The sequence below is a fragment of the Nesoenas mayeri genome, assembly GCF_963082525.1.
Source record: "Nesoenas mayeri genome assembly, chromosome: 6".
In the NCBI taxonomy this organism is placed as follows: Eukaryota; Metazoa; Chordata; class Aves; order Columbiformes; family Columbidae; genus Nesoenas; species Nesoenas mayeri.
In genome coordinates this window covers 36,426,883-36,446,398 of record NC_137545.1, presented here as the reverse complement: position 1 = coordinate 36,446,398, position 19,516 = coordinate 36,426,883, and the positions used below count along the sequence as shown (strand labels likewise).

The following is a 19,516-nucleotide window of genomic DNA, read 5'->3' as shown; positions in this document are numbered from 1 at the left end:
TTCAAGCAAGTTTTTTGCCCTGGCACAGTTTGTCCTGTTTCCTCCTTTCTTCAGACACCACAATTATTTTCTGTTTGTTTCCAAATCCCTGTCAACAGCAAGGGAAGTTCAGTGCTTGTGGGGAGAGAGGGGCTGATATTTTTGGCAGCTAATGAATTCAGTTAGCAGATTGAGTTTCCAGTGCGCACTTAAAAATCCCAGCAGCAGGATACAGAGCTCCTGCCTTTGTGCATAATTGGAAACAAATCCATCTGTGTTGTTCCTTTTAAGATGCAGTCAATTCCTTGGTCATTTTAATTTCCATGGTATTAAGTTCATTGCTAATCATTAACTTTGCCTTATGAAGTCATACTTGGTGTTCACAAAGGCCGTTCTGTGCGTCTGGGCTGGGCTCTGCACTAGTCTCTAGTGGCACTACTTCCAAGCTGGGCTCTGGTAGTTTCTCTGGACTGCAATCAGACTTGGTCTCCTTCTGAAAAGTACTCAAGAAAACTTTGTTATTGCCTCTTGTAGAAGAACTGCGCCTAGAGGAAAGGAACAGCAGTGGGCGTAGAGACCTGATGCTCCTTTTGCTGGAGCTCAGGTTGGCTCTGAGGAACTTCTCCTTGTTGGCGTGCTCTAGCGTCAGGCGGCAGCGGAGGACCTGCAGAAACACGCTGCGGAACTGCTGGGAAGAGATGTTGTACAGCAGGGGGTTCAGCACCGAGCTGAGGTAGAAGAAGCTGTCGGCGATGGGAAGAAGAGTGACGTACGCTCTGAAGTAGGGCACAGTCCAGTCCTGCTTTGGTTTAGCAGCAGCCATGATCCTTCTAACCTGGTTTGGCATCCAGCATATTGCAAGAGTTGCAACAATCAGTCCTGCAAACAGAAAGAGGAAGAAACAAGTGTGCATATATGGGGAAAAAAAACCCCATCAAATACTTAGTATCAGTTCTGCACTTACTTGTTAGGACATAGTACTGATTTTTCAGTGTTTTGCTTGACAGCTTTTTCTGCCAGTAGCATTTTTTTGTTGTTTTTAATAATGGCTGCAAGGTCATTGCAGCACATGCTCTGACAAAACACTGCATACTGCTTGGATAGTGCTTCTTTGTACCCGTTGTCATTTATTAGTTTTCAAAGTGTTCTTTCATTGATATCTGTATCTTTGGAAAGAACGCATTTTTATTTTGGTTTGTGTTCTTGCACTTATGTCTTTCCCTCTACTTTGGAAAACAAACAAAATAAATAGAACCTATAGCCATATTGGATCAGGCAATACCCAGAAGAGATCAGATTCTTGTTTGTACTTTAAAAAAAAATGTATGCATAATATATTTAGTGTTATTTTTGGTAAATTTCCTCTTACAGAAGATATTTTTAAGTAAAATATGTATGATCTTTTTATGGTAATTAAGATATGTTGGGCTTTCTTAAAAATCAGATTCCAGTGGAATTAAATAATGAATGTAAATGAGAAAAACCCAAGCCTAGTCATGAAAGTGTAAGCAGTTTCAGATTATAAATTATGTTTAAAAATGTGGTATCTGACAATTTTGTATTTATATGTAAATATAAATACATGTTTCTGCATCACTAATAGCATTAAAAAGGGGGTGACTAAAGTGGTGGATGTCTGACAATTCTGCCTCTGGACCAGCGTTCCCGAGGGTTGCAGCAGCGAAGAAGCAGACGGGTGAATGTGAGCGGGCTGTCCTGGGCAGGAGGAAGAGCAGGGGGAAGGAGCTTCCACCACTTCTGCTGCAACATAAGCATGGGAAATCTGACATCTTGCATGAAATACCAGGTACACAAAATAACTCCACTTAGTGCTCCCCCCCACCAAGCATTATTTGTGAAACAACACAGCCACCAGTTTACTGTTCCTACTTTTTTTCTCTTTGCAGGAAGCATGCCTGATATAAACAGGTAGAGGGAGGAGTTGTTGCAGGTTGGTTTCCCTGCTGCAGAGGCATAAAACAATAGGACAGTATCCCAAAAGTGCATAGTTTTCACTTCAGTAGGCATTGGTTATATTTAATCTCCAGTGTCTAGCCTCCTTTCTCAAGAGAAGCACAGAAACGTTTTCATTCTTACCTGTCTAGACTAAGTCAGCTTGCTCCCATTGAACAGATCACTGTAGGAATGCAATTCTCAAACAGTACGCACTAATTTCTCAAGCCAGGAAAATGATACTTCACTAGTGGGAAGACATGAATGTAAGGGGGTGGGGAGAGGGTGGGAGAGGCAGGAGTTAAACGGGGTATGTCCAAATGCTTTCCACAACCAGCCCCAAGCAAGGAAAAATATGAAATGGTTTTGTTTTTCTTTTTTAATTCATTTTCTTAATGAAAGCTATAATTAAACTAATTTATGATCTCACTGAGATACCAAATAAAAGCTGTCTTTTTATCATTTGCTTCTGTAATTACTTAATGTCAAAATAATTTTGGCGGGGTGAGGAGGTAGTCTATTTTCAACTTAAAGCGCTAGATTAAGAGCCCTGGAAGGCTGTTCTCAGCAGGGAAGTGATAAATGCCGTTACCTTTGCCATTTTCTGTTCTTTAACCACCACAACTCTCCTCAGCCAGTGTCTTCATTCTCTTTCCCATTTCTACACAACCCCATGCCCCTCTGCTTGGCTGCCCTACTCTTCCCCTGCTCATTTTTCAGTACCTGTGGCATCAGCTGATCTGAATTTTGGTTTAGTCCTGCAAATTTTCTAGCTTTCAGTGCCTTTTCTCTGCTGTCAGAATCCCAAATACAGGGGCCGCAGTCCTGGCCTGGACCAACAGAAAATAAAATGCCCTGAGCAGGTGACTTGTGCCAGGCCTTAGAAAGAGACAGTGAAGGAATGTGGCTGCTGCGTTGTGGCTTTTTGTCCTGTGCAACTTGGACACAAAGCCCACAAACTCAGGTCTGCAGAATTCTTGTCAAATATCCCCAGATGATCTCTTTCAAGGGAAAAGAAAATAAGCCCTAGAGTGTAATTTTTTTTCTGTTCTTCGTTAGAAACAGGATAGTTCAGCATGCTGGTTAATCGTTTCCTACATTATGAATGCTGCTGGGAAAAACTGTGAGCAAACAATGCGTGCATTCAGCTTCACAGCGCGAATGCAGTGCTTAGACATTTGTGATATTTTTTTTTAGCTTGTAGCTGAATTTTTTGCCACTGACCTTCCTTTTTAGTTCAAACTGACAAATGCATAAGATTCCATCTTACATTCTTCAGACACCTTGCCTGTATGGTGAGTGAAAATGAGCTGCTTGTGCCCTTGCACTGCATGGGTGAGACTGGATATCTCCGTAAAACTTTGTTGTTTTCCAGGGAAGCATAATTGTTCGTTTTTACACTTGAAAAAAAAACCACACTTCTTGATTCAAAGGAGATGCACCATGGAAATAAACATGCTGTGAAATTCACAGTATTTTTTCCAACTGTTCACGCTTGGAGGTACAAAGTGAACTGAAGTGCATCGGAAGAAAAGTGTTATGTTCAGCCCTTAGCATATTAAATATTTTGACTGAATCAATCGGAACTTGTACGCAGGCTGTAGAAGTTTATCTTGTACTGTAACGTGCAGAAGGTGCTTAAAGAACATTATATCAGCTTGAACGTAAGCGGATGCTTTTTCCCCTAGAGCTTGCTGCCTGCTAGGAATTAAACTCCTCTGCATTTCATCTCATATCCAAATTTCCCTTCCATTCCTTCTCATTACAGTGGCTCCACTTTTTTCCCCCATTTTCCTAATGACAGCACCAAAGTGACACACCAGATGAGAGCAGAGATTTATCTTCCATGCAGTAATGACGTTTCTAAACAAAACAATGCTGTGGTCCAGCGACTGACCTCACTGGTGCTTGAAGTTTCCAGCACACGTTTGAATCACTCGGTTTAATCATCAAAAGTGCATTAGTCTGTGCCAAGAGCAGCCAGGAGCTTTTGTGCTATCTGGTTGATTATGTTTAAGCAAATATATCTCAACCTTAAACTAAGTGTTTGATCTTATAATGCATTTAACATTGATGTAGATATTTCAAGGTAACAATAACAACAACAACAAGATGTAAAGATCCTTGACTAAAACTGTTTTTTAAAGCTAACCATAAAGGAGCCACAAAGTAGTTTACCCAAAATAGGAATTATCACATTCAACTACTGTTTTAGTCTGGGGGTGGGGAGAAACAACAACAGAAGCAGCCACACCCCAAACCTCTTTAACAACAGAGCATACAAATGTAACAATGATTTAAATTTTGGAATTGTTATTGTACCTTCCCAAAAGTGGATCTTTCTTACAGTATTAATTCTTAATATGTGGCAAAGGATCATTTATGTAGTAAAAGAAACCTAACATTTAAGTGCCAATAATATCAATAATGCATCGCTGACACAGAATTGGAGTTTGGCAGTCATCTGTTCCTTAGCAATACTTCTTTTATATTACTTGGAACATTCCTCTGGGCCATAGGGGACTGAACTAAATTCATTATGAACTTTATTGGGAAGGATTTTAAGTACGTGCAACTGTCTGGTAGAGAAGGTTTCCTTCTCCACCCTTCCAGATTTTGCTTGTTCTATTGAATAGGTTTTTGTCTTTTTTTTTTTTGCACCTGAGCACTTAAACCCATCTGCTTTTATAGTCCAACATTTCCCCTCCACCCTGGCGTCTGCCCGCCATCCCACAAAACCGTCTACAACATTATAACTGTCACTAGGAAATGCCAACAACACGCTTTATTTGGCTGCCATAGCCCATGGACCGAGGCTGTTAAGGTGACCCCCATGTACGAGCTCCGGTGGCACCGAACCCTGACACCCCGGTGCAGCGACGTCTGCCCAACTGCTGCGACCCATCATCGTGAGCCAGAGCAGCGTTCAACCTCAAACTTTGCTTTTCTGTGATTTAATTCATGGCATAAAGGCAGAGTCTCAACATCTGCTTGTAAACTGACATTTAAATGGCAATTGTCAGAGGAATATAAACATATGGTTACTGAGTTATGAGTTAAAAGTCAAGTGCAGGCAGCAATGTGGTTGGTTCAGAGGGAGATTTTTTTTAGTGCTCATTTCACATATTTGGCCCATCTATATTCAAGCGTATGACGTGACTTTAATGCCCTATGCCTTACTCACAAACCCTTCCAACCATGGGTCCCGAAAGAAGAAAATACTGAGAGCATCCCTCATTATTAAGTTTGCTGTCATAAAGCAACACGAATCATGAGGAACACACTTGGTCAGTATTTGATTCTGCTACAAACGGCTTTGAAAACACAAGCAAATGCACTTTCTTGCTAATCAGGTTCTTGATGGTCATATAATACTATCAGTCACTACTAACTCTTGAGAGGGAAAAAAGCAGATACTCCAGTACTAACTATAACTGTGACTTTCAGGAGGCAATGTTTTTAGCACATACTTAGGCTTGTTATTTTAATCAGGACGCAAAAATCTTGCTTTTCATTAGAAACAAAGCTACAAGTTATTATTTTTTTGTCTTTCTGGCTTTTAAGAAAAAGCCACAAAAGGCAGCCCTCAGCGACTGAGATGACCTTCCCCAGCGCAGCTCGACGCAGTGCTGTCTCCCAGCATCTGCGCTGTGCCTCTGCTGCTGCACGTACAAGTCAGCTGCCATATGCTTACTGTCTACTGACAATTGTCATTTAAATATCAGTTTACAAACAGCTGTTCCTTTCATTGCTGTGAGTTTGACTTGTGAGTGCAGCGAAGAAACCAACCAGAATGGCACCACGTGGCTGTTGGCACAGCTCGGCCAAGCCGGTGGCAGCAGGAGTGACACAGACTGCGCTTCTCCAGCCTCAAGGGTTCCCTACCAGAGCTGTTTCTGGCAGGTAACAGCTCAGAGAAGCTTCTCTAGCTTAACAGCAACCAGATAGAATTTCAGATCCAAACTTTCAGCTTTTTAACAGCTTCTGGTGAATGGTGTTCAGCCACCCCCCAGGTCACCATGTCACTCAAACCCCTCTCTGTCTGAGCAACAGCACCCAGCTGTTGATGAGCAGAAGGGTGTGCAGGTGGGGCAGAGAGGAACACACCTCTTACTGCTGCTCCCAGCCTGGTTATTGCCCCCCACTTCAGCTCCCTGTTGTTTAACGTCAGGAGGTTTAAAAGCAAGATCCAGCGGGAACAGCAACATTTCTTCTGTGGAACTTCCAATGTGTCTGTCATAGCCAATATCTACACAGAAATAGGTCCCCATACTATAAATCATGAGCTAAAAGGCCTTCATAGATCCCAGCCAAGTCTTACAACATTCAGGTGCAGACGTGCATCCTTTTTGTGCAGCCTGCCCTCATCGTTAGCTCGGAAACTTCTGTCTTCTTGTTCTCTAAGATCAAGAATTAGGATAAAAAGGCAAAGGGACAGATCAGAAAGATAGTCCTTCAGACACAGTGAAGTGACCACGAACTTGCTGCTTAGAACAAATGCAGGAGGCTCAAATAGGCCACTGCGTTCTCTACAGTGTTAGAGAGCCCGTAACTGAAGTTCCAGTTGGTATGCAGGCACAGAGGGCCACCTGTAACACAGGCCTCAGGTTGGCTTACCTCAGGGTTCCTAACATCTGCAGCTGTCCCCTGTTCAACATCACAGCATCGTTTCATAGGCAGCGACTCACAGCTGGAGCTTGGAACCAAAGCCTCTGTCAGCTCACGTCCTGCCCCCTGCAGCACCCTCCCTTTCTGTGGGCAGTGAAGTAGCTCTTAGAGTTACTACGGGAAGTGCCACCAAGCACCCAGTCTGCAAGACACAAGTGGTGGGTTTGCTGCCCCTTCCACTGGCAGCACTTAACTTCACATTTCCCCAAATCAATCCTGTATTCAGTGCATCGAGTGTCACTACTGTCAACAAGGGTTTGGTTTGAATGGGGGCTGCAGGGTGCTCCATGTGCCAGGTAAAGCACCTGGTGTTTAAAACAGGAAAAGACTCCTCTTTTCCTCTCACCCACATACAAGTTTCTTCTGTTGAAGGACAAACATTATAATAATAATAAGCACATATTGATGTATGTTGAGGTAAATATAAAAATGTATTAACCTGAGAGATAAATATTGATACATCTTTGTCAGTGTCAATATTTAGTTCAAGGGACAATAAATTTTTATAGTCCCTGAAAAAATTCAATACGTGCATTGCCACATGCATTTTGTATAAGCTCAAATTATTCAGCAACTCTGTTCGTTTTATCCTCAACTTTCAGAATCACAGATTAACCTTTCAAAAATGCCTCTCCGGAAGGGTAGGGGACAATAAACTATCCCTACTCAGGCAGTAACTATAGGCAGAAGAGATGGCCAGTGTGTATCTCCCGGTGATTTCCCCATCGCAGTTTCTCTAACCGCCAGGGAGATTTGCAGGCTCACACGGGGATGTGACACGGGATCAGGGCTCGCTGTGCAGCCTCCTCACACCACAGGAGTTTCCTCATCGCTGCACATCAGCGAGTCGCTGCCGCTGCTGCGGAGCCACCTCATGTCTACAGCACACAGACAGGGGTTCCCGGGGCAAAGCACAACCGAGATCAGATCCGGCCCCTGCTCCTGGAGGGAGAACAGGGACAAAGGAGGCAGCGAGACAACATTCTTGTCACCAGCACAAGCAAGTGAATCTCCAGCCACACAGAGAGGTGCTGGTAAACACACCACAGCCTTTCTCAGAATGGGTTTAAACTGAGCAGAACAGTAACAAACCAGTTATCTTTATAAATAGTGCTGGAAGGATTAAGCATACGGCCTGGGACAAACAGTTGAAAACCAGCTCCATGTAAATCTGATCCTGTCAACAGCTCCCAGCAAATAAACAACAAGCCAGCAATTTCCATCGCCTTCAAAGGGACTGGGGTCTGTCCAGTGTTCACGATGCTCCTCCCGGCCTCCCGGGTGCTGTACAATGAGACCACGTCTCATTAGCGAGCACAGCTGGGTGACAGGACCGTGCTGTCTCACAAAGTGATGCAATGCATGAGAGGCACTGAGAAGAACCAAGTCGCCTCTTGGTGCAATAAATGAACCAAACCTGCATGTTTTAATTAATAGGTTGCTGTTGTCTTTCTTGCAACCAAAGACACCATTAAGAGTCTGGCCAAATCACAAATGCTAAAGCAATGCACGCTTTCTTCCCATAAACAGCCTTTCTTTCCTCAAAATAGCAAAGTGTTCAAGTGCGAGGCAGTGGCAACACAGGAAATGTTTTTCCTTAGAAGCTTCCATAGATAACTGGAGTTGTCCGGCATGTTGAGAATTTCACACAAGTATTTGCCACTTCTGGCATCAGAAAATGACCCGCAGCTGCTTTTGATACTTCATCTCACAAGTGACCACCTGCCAGTGTGAATCATCACTGAGACCCAGATGTTACCAGAATCTGAAGCGCACGTCCCCTCGCCCGGGCTGGACTATGCTCCCCCGCATCCAGCACCCTTCAGGGTGCTACGAGATCACTGAGCCCAAACTGGCTCGCCAGATGTTTTGGCCCAGTGTTTTGTCATTGGGTCAAAACAACAACAGCGTGCCCACAACTCCTCTTTGCGGTTGAAATCCCTGCATCACTCAACAATTTGCTCCGTTCGGGTCCTCCCTGCCCTCCTGCACACATTCATTCTTGAGTGGCAGCACAGAGCTGCTCCTGGCTGGATCCAGCACAGCAATATCCTGCCAGCTACACAGGGGCAAAGGGAGAGGCAAATACCGTGTTTCCAACAACCTGATCTCTAGCAGAAACTAATGCTGAAGGCACCTGCAGAAGAATACCTGTGTTCTCTTGCAGAGTGCTGATGCTCCAGCCTCTGTTGTACCTCAGTCCTCTACAACGGATAAACAGTGTATTGGATTGAGAAACACAAACATTCCCATTCAACAAGGAGACAATTATGAGAGACATGGAGCTGAACCAAAGTTTCGCGTCTGTGCATCATTGATCCACCCAGCTGGGACGCACAGGGCACTCCACTAAAATCTTTTCTGACTCTGCAGCATTAAATCATTAACCGCTGGTGGGAATCCTGTCGCACAGCTCTCCACAGGCCCTGCCAAACAGAACCCTGCGCAAGAACAAGCTGGTTTTGCTTTGCACTCTCACTTCACAGCCCTCAGCCTTAGGTAGAGTGACACCAGGTGCACCACAAGTTGTCAGGGGAACGTAGACGCGGAGAATATAATCACAGAGGATACATGTGTTAACAGTTTTACTCCTTAGCAATTTAAAATGTCTGATGATTATCTTCAGTTCTTAACAGGGTCAAGTTTTGCTTCTCAAATATTTTTAAATACTGTCATTCCACAGTGCAAACACCAGTAAAATGATAAAAGTTCTCCAGGAATGACAGAGCTATCGTTACTCAACACGAGCGACCCTTTTGCAAAACAGTGATTAAAGCCATGATATGCTTTTAAAAGCCATGTGTGCTCAACATTACCAGAGGAAATCACGTTAGCTTTACTGCTTAAAAATTATTATGGAGACGTTAACACATTTATAGCCACTGTTATGCAGCGACGACAGCACCTTTGAAAATCTTCCCCACGCAAGTTCCTGCCTTTAATGGTCACTTATTTCTTCTGTTATGTTAAAATTTGTACTTCAAATATGAGTTTATCTTGCTCCTCAGCTTTAATCTTCCCACCGCAAACTCCATCCTAGTGTTCCTCATGAGCTAGAATTCAGTCTTCAATGCACACAACTTTGCACAGAAGTGGTTTAGTCTATGACACTGTACCTGGATAACTCATTTTGGAAGTGGGGTGCCCAACAGCACCCCTGCAGTGCAGGGACCCTCGGGCACGTCCCCACAGCCACGGCTGCCATGAAACAAAAAGGCCATAATAACAAGAGCATTTCACACCCGCCCTGGCCCTCCGTGCTGCTTCCCTTCACGGAGCTGGGTAAACAGTCATGAAATCGTTACGTCTCACAGCAAATATCAACTTGGCATTTGAAGCAACAGTCAACTCTGTCCCATTCGGGTGCCCGTCTCTTGCAGTTTGTCAATAAGAGCTACAAAATGCGGCATCTACTTTGGAGTAATTTGTTTCCATTCACTACGACAATTCTCCAGTAAAGTCATAAAAGAAATTTCAAATCAGGGCTACTTTGGTGAAAAGAAGCTCAAGGGTATTATGGAAATATACACAGACCTGGGACCAGAAGACATACCGTGGTAAAATAAATATATTTTAAACTGCTCCTTTTAGAAATTTTAACATTTCAGCTGTCAGAAAAGACATGGTTCTTGGAAATTGTTCTTTCTGCATTGAAAAAGTACTTTTCAAAAACATTAATATGGACATAAATGTGCAGAAGGGAGCAAGTTCAGTTTATATTGATGCTTCTGCCTTGCAAAACAAATTCTTGCCATGGTTGCTTTGATTTTCTTTTAAAAAGAGTGAAGACTTGTTTTCTTTCTGCATTGGCAAAACAATGGGAAAAATACATCTTCCATATAAATCTCATTTAAATTCTGCGTTCTAACTAGCAAACACAATTTGGAATGGAGAGGTTTTTTGTTTTTACATTACAAAATCAGCCGTTGCAACATTAAACAGCTCATCTATTGCAATTCAGCAGGAGAAATCATTGAACATTCTACTGCAGAATACAAATACGGAAAGACAATATATTAGCTCGGCAAATACATAAGATACTCATGAGCTCCGCCAGAAAGACAAGCTTGAGATATATGTTATATGGAACTGATCGTCATGGGGAATCAGCAAAACTCTTCCTAAACAAGAGAGATATTATCAATCTCCAAGTCAGATTTTTGGCCCAAAAATCCTCAAATGAAGAAAACTTGCAGTTTTCTAGCAAGTGAGATGAAAATGGAATTACTGATGCACAAATGGCAGCAAAATCCTGCTTGCCAGCTACTTTAAAAAACAAATGCAACTGAAGTTTATGCTCAGCAGCCTGAGTGAGAAGAGAAACCAAAGCAAATTGCCATAAAAATTATGTGCAGTTACCCAAACTCTACGCCAAAGCCCGCAACAGGACGCGAGATACAGGCAGTGAACAGCAGAGAGGCAGACGGGGCAGCAGCGGTGCCTGAGCTTTGGGACTGAAGGCCCATTTATTGTCTCCTCTGCCCCCAAGGAAAGTGATGGTCTCAGTGCAGTGAGATGCTTGTACCTCAGTTTCCCTTGATGGGAGGAAGAAGAGTTCAAGTGCTGCACTGGATCAAACCTCCTGCTTCTTCCTCCACCCTGATGTACAATCTGGCCACAACAGTTAATTGCACCACGCGGACTGTTTCTGGAGCTGACCTCTACTGCCCATGGCTTGCCTTTTGAGAGATGAGATGCAACATATAAATGAGCTCGCGATCGAGGGGTGGATTTAACTATGGACACTATTTCACAGGTTATTCATGAATGTGAAACTTGCGCCGAAATCAAACAAGCGAAATGGTTAAAGCCTGTATGGTATGGGGGGCGATGGTTAAAGTATAAGTATGGGGAAGCTTGGCAGATTGATTATATTACACTTCCACAAACACGTCAAGGTAAGTGTTATGTACTTACAATGGTGGAAGCGAACACTGGATGGTTGGAAACATATGCTGTACCGCATGCTACAGCCCGAAATACTATCTTGGGCCTTGAAAAGCAAGTCCTTTGGCGACACGGTACGCCAGAAAGAATTGAATCAGACAACGGTACTCATTTCAAAAACAGTCTTATAGACAATTGGGCCAAAGAACATGGTATTGAGTGGGTATATCATATTCCATATCATGCACCAGCCTCTGGGAAAATTGAAAGGTACAATGGTTTGCTAAAAACGACACTAAAGGCACTTGGTGGTGGAACCTTTAAAAACTGGGATTCACATTTAGCAAAAGCCACTTGGTTGGTCAACACCAGGGGGATCAACCAATCGAGCCGGACCTGCCCAATCAGAAATTCTACGGACTGTAGAAGGAGATAAAGTCCCTGTAGTACACATGAAAAACCTGTTAGGAAAGGCAGTCTGGGTTACTCCTGCCTCAGGCAAAGGCAAGCCCATTCGTGGGATTGTTTTTACCCAGGGGCCTGGCAGCACCTGGTGGGTGATGCTTAAGGATGGAGAAGTTCGGTGTATACCTCAGGGGGATTTGAGCTTAGGTGAAAATATTCAGTACTGAACTGCAGGATATGAATTGCTATACTAACAGTATTTAATAAGTGTCTTTCAGGTCAAGACAGTGATGATGAAACAAGAGCTAGCTTCTTCGAGTGGCGCCTGACACCTTCTTTGAAGTTGATGTCTTTAACCCACAAACAGTGGTCGTGAGATGCACTTGTACCATTTTTCCTGCCCTGGGAGACTGTTGTGACAAAATGAACTTAATGAACTTTTTAAAGGATGGTCCACTATATATGTACATATGTATATATATATATATAGTAGTAGTGATTAATTAGATTGTATTGATAAGGTTTAAGCATTCAGTGAATGGCATATTATAAGGGGTGGAATGTCCTAGTTTTGCTAAAAATAAGTTTCTCTTTTAGTGAATTTGCCTGTCAGCTAAAGCCTTCATATTAACTGCATTTTCCTGGAGAACCAGACACATGTTTTGGTAAACCTAGCAATGGAATGCAAACTTATTGATAAGCATAGATGGACATCTCACGAGAGGGGCGACAAGAAACAAGTGACCAAGAAACTGACCAACTGTGTATAACATCCCATTCACGTGAATACTTCATATAAAATGGGAGATCACGAGGATCTCGTCCCTTTTCCCTATGGCCGACATTAGGAGAGGACCTTGCTAGTCGACCCTGCGAACTGAGGCCTAGTGAGAGACTGAATCCAGCTCCGGTTGGCTGCAGAGTCCAGTCCAGGACTTCGGGTGCTGGCTCTGCGGTTGCTGAGACTTTCAAGATTGGTTTTGTATATTTTGTATTATTTTCTCTATTCTTATTAGTAGCATTAGTAAAACATTGTTAATTTTTCCAGCTCTCCTCTCTCTGTCCTTCTTTCCCTGCCCATTGCCTGTCCTGAGTGGAAGGGGGGAGAGGGAAAGGGGGAAGTGGGAGGGAAGTGGGGGGGAGAGGGGGTTAACAATACATCTGCCAGGGTTTTATTGTCACCCCGCAATCTGAACCCTCAACACCTTTGCAGCTCTTCTGTATAAGACAACACATTTGATGTATTTATTGGCACAGGTGAGGCTGTGTCCAGCAGAAGGTGAGGGTGGATGCTGTGCAGCAGGGCGCAGGGTGCTGTAAGGGGACTGTGAGGGGGATGCAGCTGCTGTAGCAAACTGTGGGTGCAAACAGGTCCCACCTCCCACCAGCCTGGAGGACTCTCACATTCCTCTAAACAGCCCTGTTTCTGACAACAGCGAGCCTTTTTCTGCTCTGATTCCTCCTCGTATTCGAGGGAAAACAATAAACAAATGCAGTCAAAACAAAAGCTGAAGTTTCACACATCTTCAGAAGCAATTTGTTTTAAGGTTTAAGAAAGATCATAATCTGCAGGAGAGCGAGGAAGACTTTCTTACCTGGAAACAGTGTCACAAGCAATGAAATGAGGTATTTTGGGGCAACAGACGTCTATCTTTTGGAAAGGGTGGGGAGAGGGGGAGTCTCTGATTCAGCCGCCCCCAGTCCAGCCACAGCAGCAATTCCAATGCCACGGGTGAATGACGACTGAATGCCAGCCTGACTCCTGGAAGCGCATCCTGGCTACCACGTCGATGAGGAAAACATAAAGTAACTATTATACAACAAGGCAGTTTTACTCTTTAAATTAGGCCCAACCTTTGGTAATTTGGATCAAAGCCTTAGGCAGTGGCAAAGCTACTTGAATTTGCACTAAGAAGCAAGTCCTGGCCACACACAGGTTGTTTGCAGCTCCTCCCTGGAAAGGCATCCAGGGAGCAGCGCTATTTCCACTTCAGCAAAGTCTCTCCTCCGCTAGCACCTGAATCTCCTAATATTTACATTTCAGAGCTGTCCAGAGAATTGTAATTAGTGTAAACATGTCAAAACCGTATTTCTCAAACCTTTTCAAGGAACGCATACACAAGATGAAGACTGTTCCTCCCTCTCGCCACAGAAGCCTAATTTGAAGTCTCCCCATATCAGGTGAGAAGGCGAATGTGCTCAGCGAAATGGCATTCGAATAAACAGCTGAAGGAGGATTTGCCAGCACACGGGCACCGTTTGGTTTGGGAGCCCTGTGTCTGTGCTCTGATATTTGCACTTTGCTTTCAGATACCTGCCGGGGACTTCCAAAACCTCTCAGCTGGCCGGCACGCAGCGATAGCTCCCAGCAAATACCAGGCAGCGTTTCTTCTTCTCCTCCACAGTGCAATCGCAGTCTTGTATCTCAGTATTAGTAAAAGATGTCAGCTTATTTAGTTATATATAATTCATTTGAAGTAAGCCCCCTTATAATGATTTTTAACTTCAGAAAAAAACCCCAACCAACAGTGCAAGTTCCTTTCTTTATCCAAGCCACACAGGGTACATTTTTGCTGGCTTTTCAACTCTCTTTTATTTCCTTGAGGTGAATCCACAGCTAACTAGAGTATTCCAGGTGGAATTGGAGCATGCAGCTCTATCTTTTGTAGCACCTTTCCAAGAAATACTAAGAACTATAAGATATTACTGCAGACCCGAGAAAACTAATTAAGTGAGAGCTCCAACAACCCAGCAGCTGCTTCTCTCCCTCTCTCCTAGAAAATATGGGAACAAGACAGAGCTTTTTAGAGCAAATCCTATTAAAAAAAAAAAATCAAGATGGGGCAATGCATTTCATTCAATATAAATTCTGGAATCTGATGATAAATATGATGTTTTCTGGAGCACAATGAAGATGCAGGGGATCTTAGCAAGGACTAAATTTGTCCTCCTGTAAATTAGAAAACACATTTCTGCTTCAGCCTCATGCAGCTGGCACCAACTTCGGGCACACAGGACCACAGTGATGGAGAGAAGACTTTCACAATAACCCTTTCACATATAATAAATATATGACTATGAAAGAGAAAAAGTAGACCACTGAATATTGGTATTCACAGCAATGGAGAGGGCAGTTGTAAGCATTTGGGGACTTTCCCATGCATTTATATAGCATCTTAAGTTCAGCTGCTGGTCTTCAGTTTGGCCCATACTATGACAGAAACAGATAATCCTATTGCTTCTAACATTGCTATGTAATTAAATCGCTTCTCTGCCCCCATTAACATAGCTATATCCACTAGACTTTCCTTTCTTATCCTCCTCCTAGAACGGTCTCTTACTTTGAAGTAAGTTTTCCTACTCAGACCTATCGACTTGTGAAGATAAACTTTTAGATACCTTCTTTTTGAACTTTGTAAAGTTTTAACCTACTAATGAGTGAAACCCTAACTCTCAAGAGCTAATACAACTCATTTTTCTTAAAATATCCGAGATTCAAACAAAAAGTCTAAATCACCTTCTGTTGTGACAACAAACATCTTTAACATCACGTAGTAAAAGACGAGCAGCTCTCTCCTAAGGTATCAGAGCAAAAGCAGCCTCTTATCTCCTCGCAGTCAGAGAGCCAAGGGCCCAGCCATCGTGCTCAGTGAACCCCGGGCTGCGGGGCTGCCCCGGTGAACCCACCAATGGTTCTTGGTGACCGCACCGGTAAAGCCTGTTACAGCAAAACACGGCAGGAGATCTGCACTGGGGCACTGGTGGGACCCTCGATCTCCTCACCAGGGCAGCTGGAACACACAAGGTCATCTATTATAACTCGCTGCCATACATCAAGCAAATAATGTCGCCTGATTTGCTACAGGAATCTTCATTCTATGGAATACCCCTAAATCCAGAGAAAGCATCTTCAAAAAACAGTTTCTTTCCTAGTGTTTTCCATTTACCCAAGCTGCCTTTATCAGACAAAGAAATCCTGTGGAGGTGGAAACTAATTCAAGGTAGGTACAAGCAATCATGTACACTGGTAAACAACAAGAAACACCGAGGAAAGCCATATTTTAAAAGGCCGATGCATGACACCGGGATTGCGCTTTGCTCTGCTACCCTGTGCCACATCATTACATCGGTGACTGCAGAAATCCTGTTACACTCACTCAGAACATCGCCATAGGATCAGAATGCAGCTCAAGACCTATTTTATTAGTAGCTGATCGCAAAGACCAAAAATTACTCACTTGTATCTTCTGCAAATAGGAACGCAATTTCAGTTCTTACCAGTGTAGCCATATTTCTACAATATACTGTATTATTTTTTAGATTCTGTGTGCAGTCAATCATATTACTATGCCCCACAGGAGGTTTTCGCTCAGTACTTAAAAAAAGCCTGATGCACACAGTGTAGAAAAGCATCATGGCATAGTATGAAGACTCACGCTTAATTTTACATTCTTTATTTGGCCAAAATAGTAGTTGTTCTGCACTAAAACTCATATTTGTAATAAAAACCCCACTCAGATGCTCATATACTAAAGAAACAATTCATGACTGAATAATGTACCAATTCAAAAGCAATCTCTCTAAGCTACAGGAAACCTCTCGAGCCGCTAGTCTGAACAAAATGAAGCCTCAACAAAACGAACCACTTTGAAACTAAATGAAAATTTAGCAAATTGATCTGAACAAGAAAGTCTTACGTACAATGCAATGTTTTTAGCCACAACAGAAAAGCCTGTTAGAGACCACCTTTGGGGGGAAGAAAAAGAAAAATCACATCAATAAATCAAGAGATGGTGTGACTGTTTGCTCATTTTTCTAAAGCAGGATATTTCATTTTATAACAGGATAGTGGGTTTATAATTTTTTGTTTAAACAGGGACCAGCAAGTGCTGAAAGGAAAGAAGTAGGAACAGAAATACTGGATGTTTTCTTAAAAGGGATGTTTTCTCTTCTAACTTTTAATCCCCATTTTGGCGCACGTGGCACCTCACAAAGCTCCAAAGTTACTCTGAGATCAGCACACCAGGAGTCAGCCCGGTCTGAAAAGAAAGGAAGTGTTTGGTTTGTGCACTTCCATCAACTAGTGGAGCAAAATGATTGCAGATCAAAATTATGAGGTTGCTGGAGCAATTTATACCGCCAAGATGAAGAGCAGAGGGAGGGCCAAGATGCAAATGCTGGAGGTGCAGTCAACCAGCAGCACAGCGGGAGCGTAAAGGGTAATGGAAGAAGGGGAGAGGCGGACGGTGAGAGAGGAGGGTTGAAGGCAGTGATTGTATCAAGAATCACTTATTTTTCTGAAGCGGCATGCCACAAGAAAATGTTATTCCCTCTGATCCAGTAAATGATTCTGTTTTTCATGGTGGTGGCTTCAAGGAAATAACGGGCTGGCAGAGAAGAAGGTCTAGTCATGCAAAAGCACGATTTGCAGTTGGAAGCTGATTTTGAACAAGAGCCAGACGAGAACACCTTTAGGGAAGACACGTAGCTCAACCTCATCTAGGACTACTAGGATGTAAAATGGCAGTTACACAATTAGCAAGAACAAAAGGGTTTTTTTAATGGAAAAATTAATAAATAAGGTCAACAGGCTCAAGGCTGGGTGAAGAGGTGTCGGTGCTGGTGTATGTGCCAGCAGCGGGCAGGGACTCCTGCCCAGATTGAGACACATACTGGATTGGGGTTTAAAGAAATCTACATCCTGACCTGGTCCCAGGGGCAAAATTAAAAAACTATTGTAACAAGATGAGCAGCAGCATGTGAGACTCAAAAGGACATTTTACCCGTCTGATTCATTAAGAGAAAGGATTTGCATTGTACATTTGTATAGAACGAGGGATTTTTTTTTTCCCTAATTAAGTGGTATTGAGATATGCAAACTGTGCACTGTTCTCTCACTCTGCTTGAATTAGTGATTTACAATGACAGTTTACTTTTAGTTCCACACCTGGAAAGAGGAGATAAATCAAGTGATAAGCTGCCAACCATGGTCTCAAAATGGAGAGCACTTTACCCAAGGGTTCCTTGGAGCTTGCTGAGCTGGCACTGCATTATAGCAGATCTGGCAAGATTATCAATTAATGACAGGAGCTGAAGCCGGTTACAACACTGTAACGAACTCCATTGGTGCACACTCTGCCTTGATGATTTTACAGGAGAAGAAAGAAAAAAGCTACTGCCTTCAGAAGGTCTTTCAGGATCAAATGTACATCAGCAACCTGATTTGAATTCCCTGCGAGCCCAAGAGCCACAGGTACCTCTCAGACCTGAGCCAAACACCTGGAGAAGAGCGATGGTTGCCACCCTCACAGACTGGTGAGAACTGGAAACAAGGCTGAAAGCGCTTCCCCAGGCTGCTGGACCATCCCCAACACCAGTGAGATGTGCAGAACGGAGCGCACACCGCTCCTGTTTGGTACCACAGCACTCACGGGCACACCACACCACTGGGACACCGCTGCCCTGCCTGGGATTACAGTCAGAAACAGCCAATCTCTGCCAAAACAGGCCCGTTTTCTAACACCTGCAGTTGCCTATGCAGAGAAGCAGCTCCCTCGCCCCACTGGCTGGCAAAACTCGGTGAGGGTCCCCCCTCCCACGTGTCCTCGGGAAGCCCCTGTCCCTGGCCAGGACAGGGCTCTGGGAGCCTCTCTCACCAGCAAACATTTACACTGTGTTCCCGGTGCCCCGGAGCAAAGAAGCTGCACTGGGGCTGGGAGAAAAGAAAAACAGAAAAAGACTCGAGGCCAGAAAACAAAACACTGGCACAGGGAAACCAGGCGCCGTGGTGAGGACTGACTTCTGTCTCCTAGAAGCTGTTTCAAGAAAATGCCACAGCTCGTTTGTGCTGATCCGCTCTGGGTTTTGCTTGACCCCCACCAGCCAATTTGGCACCCTCCCCAACAGTGTGCCATTGGTTTTCAGTGTAATGTGTCTGGGAAATCTAATTGTTTCTTGAAGCACTTTCTAGCCTGCGAAGTTCTTTAGAGCTGCCATGCTCCGTGGCAATCAAAGTGTCTAAATAAATATACAAGTGTGCTCAAGCCAGAAAGCCTTCCAAGGAACCAAGAGAGGGGTTTTTTTCCCCTTCAGTGCAGATCCAAGCAGTTCCCAGCTTGTTTTTGTCAATACCAGCCATGCACTAGGGCACATTGGTACAGAAGGGTGCAACATCTGGCACTCTTGCAGGTTGCCACTGCAACAGGAATAACACCAGAGGCAGGAATGCAACATCTTTGCAGCCAAGAAACACACATATACACCCAATTTAAGCTGTTCTATCTCAAAGCTAATGGGAAAGCTCTCTTAATAGTGCATGCAGGAATGCCTGATAGTTGTAAATATTTTCTTTTGTGTTTAGTTCATATATAATGAAACAGAAGTGAGCAAAAGAGGTTAAGTACTCAAAAGAACAAGCTGCACAAGCAAATGCATCTTCAAGTCTGCATGCCAAAGCCACTCTCACTTTGCCACAGATGGATTTGGTGACAAAACAGGAGTGTTATACCTTTAAGTATTAGATTTGTTATGCAGCTTTAAAAGAAAACCCATTGTTCCCACTTCCAAGCAAGAAGGTTCTATTCTCTCCAAGTGAAAATACAAACCATAAGTTTACTTTAACCAG

At 43.6% G+C, this 19,516-nt stretch overlaps 1 protein-coding gene across 1 annotated transcript in view; it reads right to left on the bottom strand.

Annotated features, from left to right (window-relative positions):
* Window positions 1-346: 346 nt before the first annotated feature.
* The window catches only part of GPR39 (G protein-coupled receptor 39), a gene marked incomplete at both ends in the record, with an annotated part of 82,310 nt that continues 63,140 nt past the window's right edge, over window positions 347-19,516 (bottom strand). Inside the window, one exon of the mRNA XM_080346318.1 lies at window positions 347-858. Within this exon, the coding sequence (XP_080202444.1) occupies window positions 347-858 (512 nt within the window). The remainder of the gene's footprint in view (window positions 859-19,516) is intronic.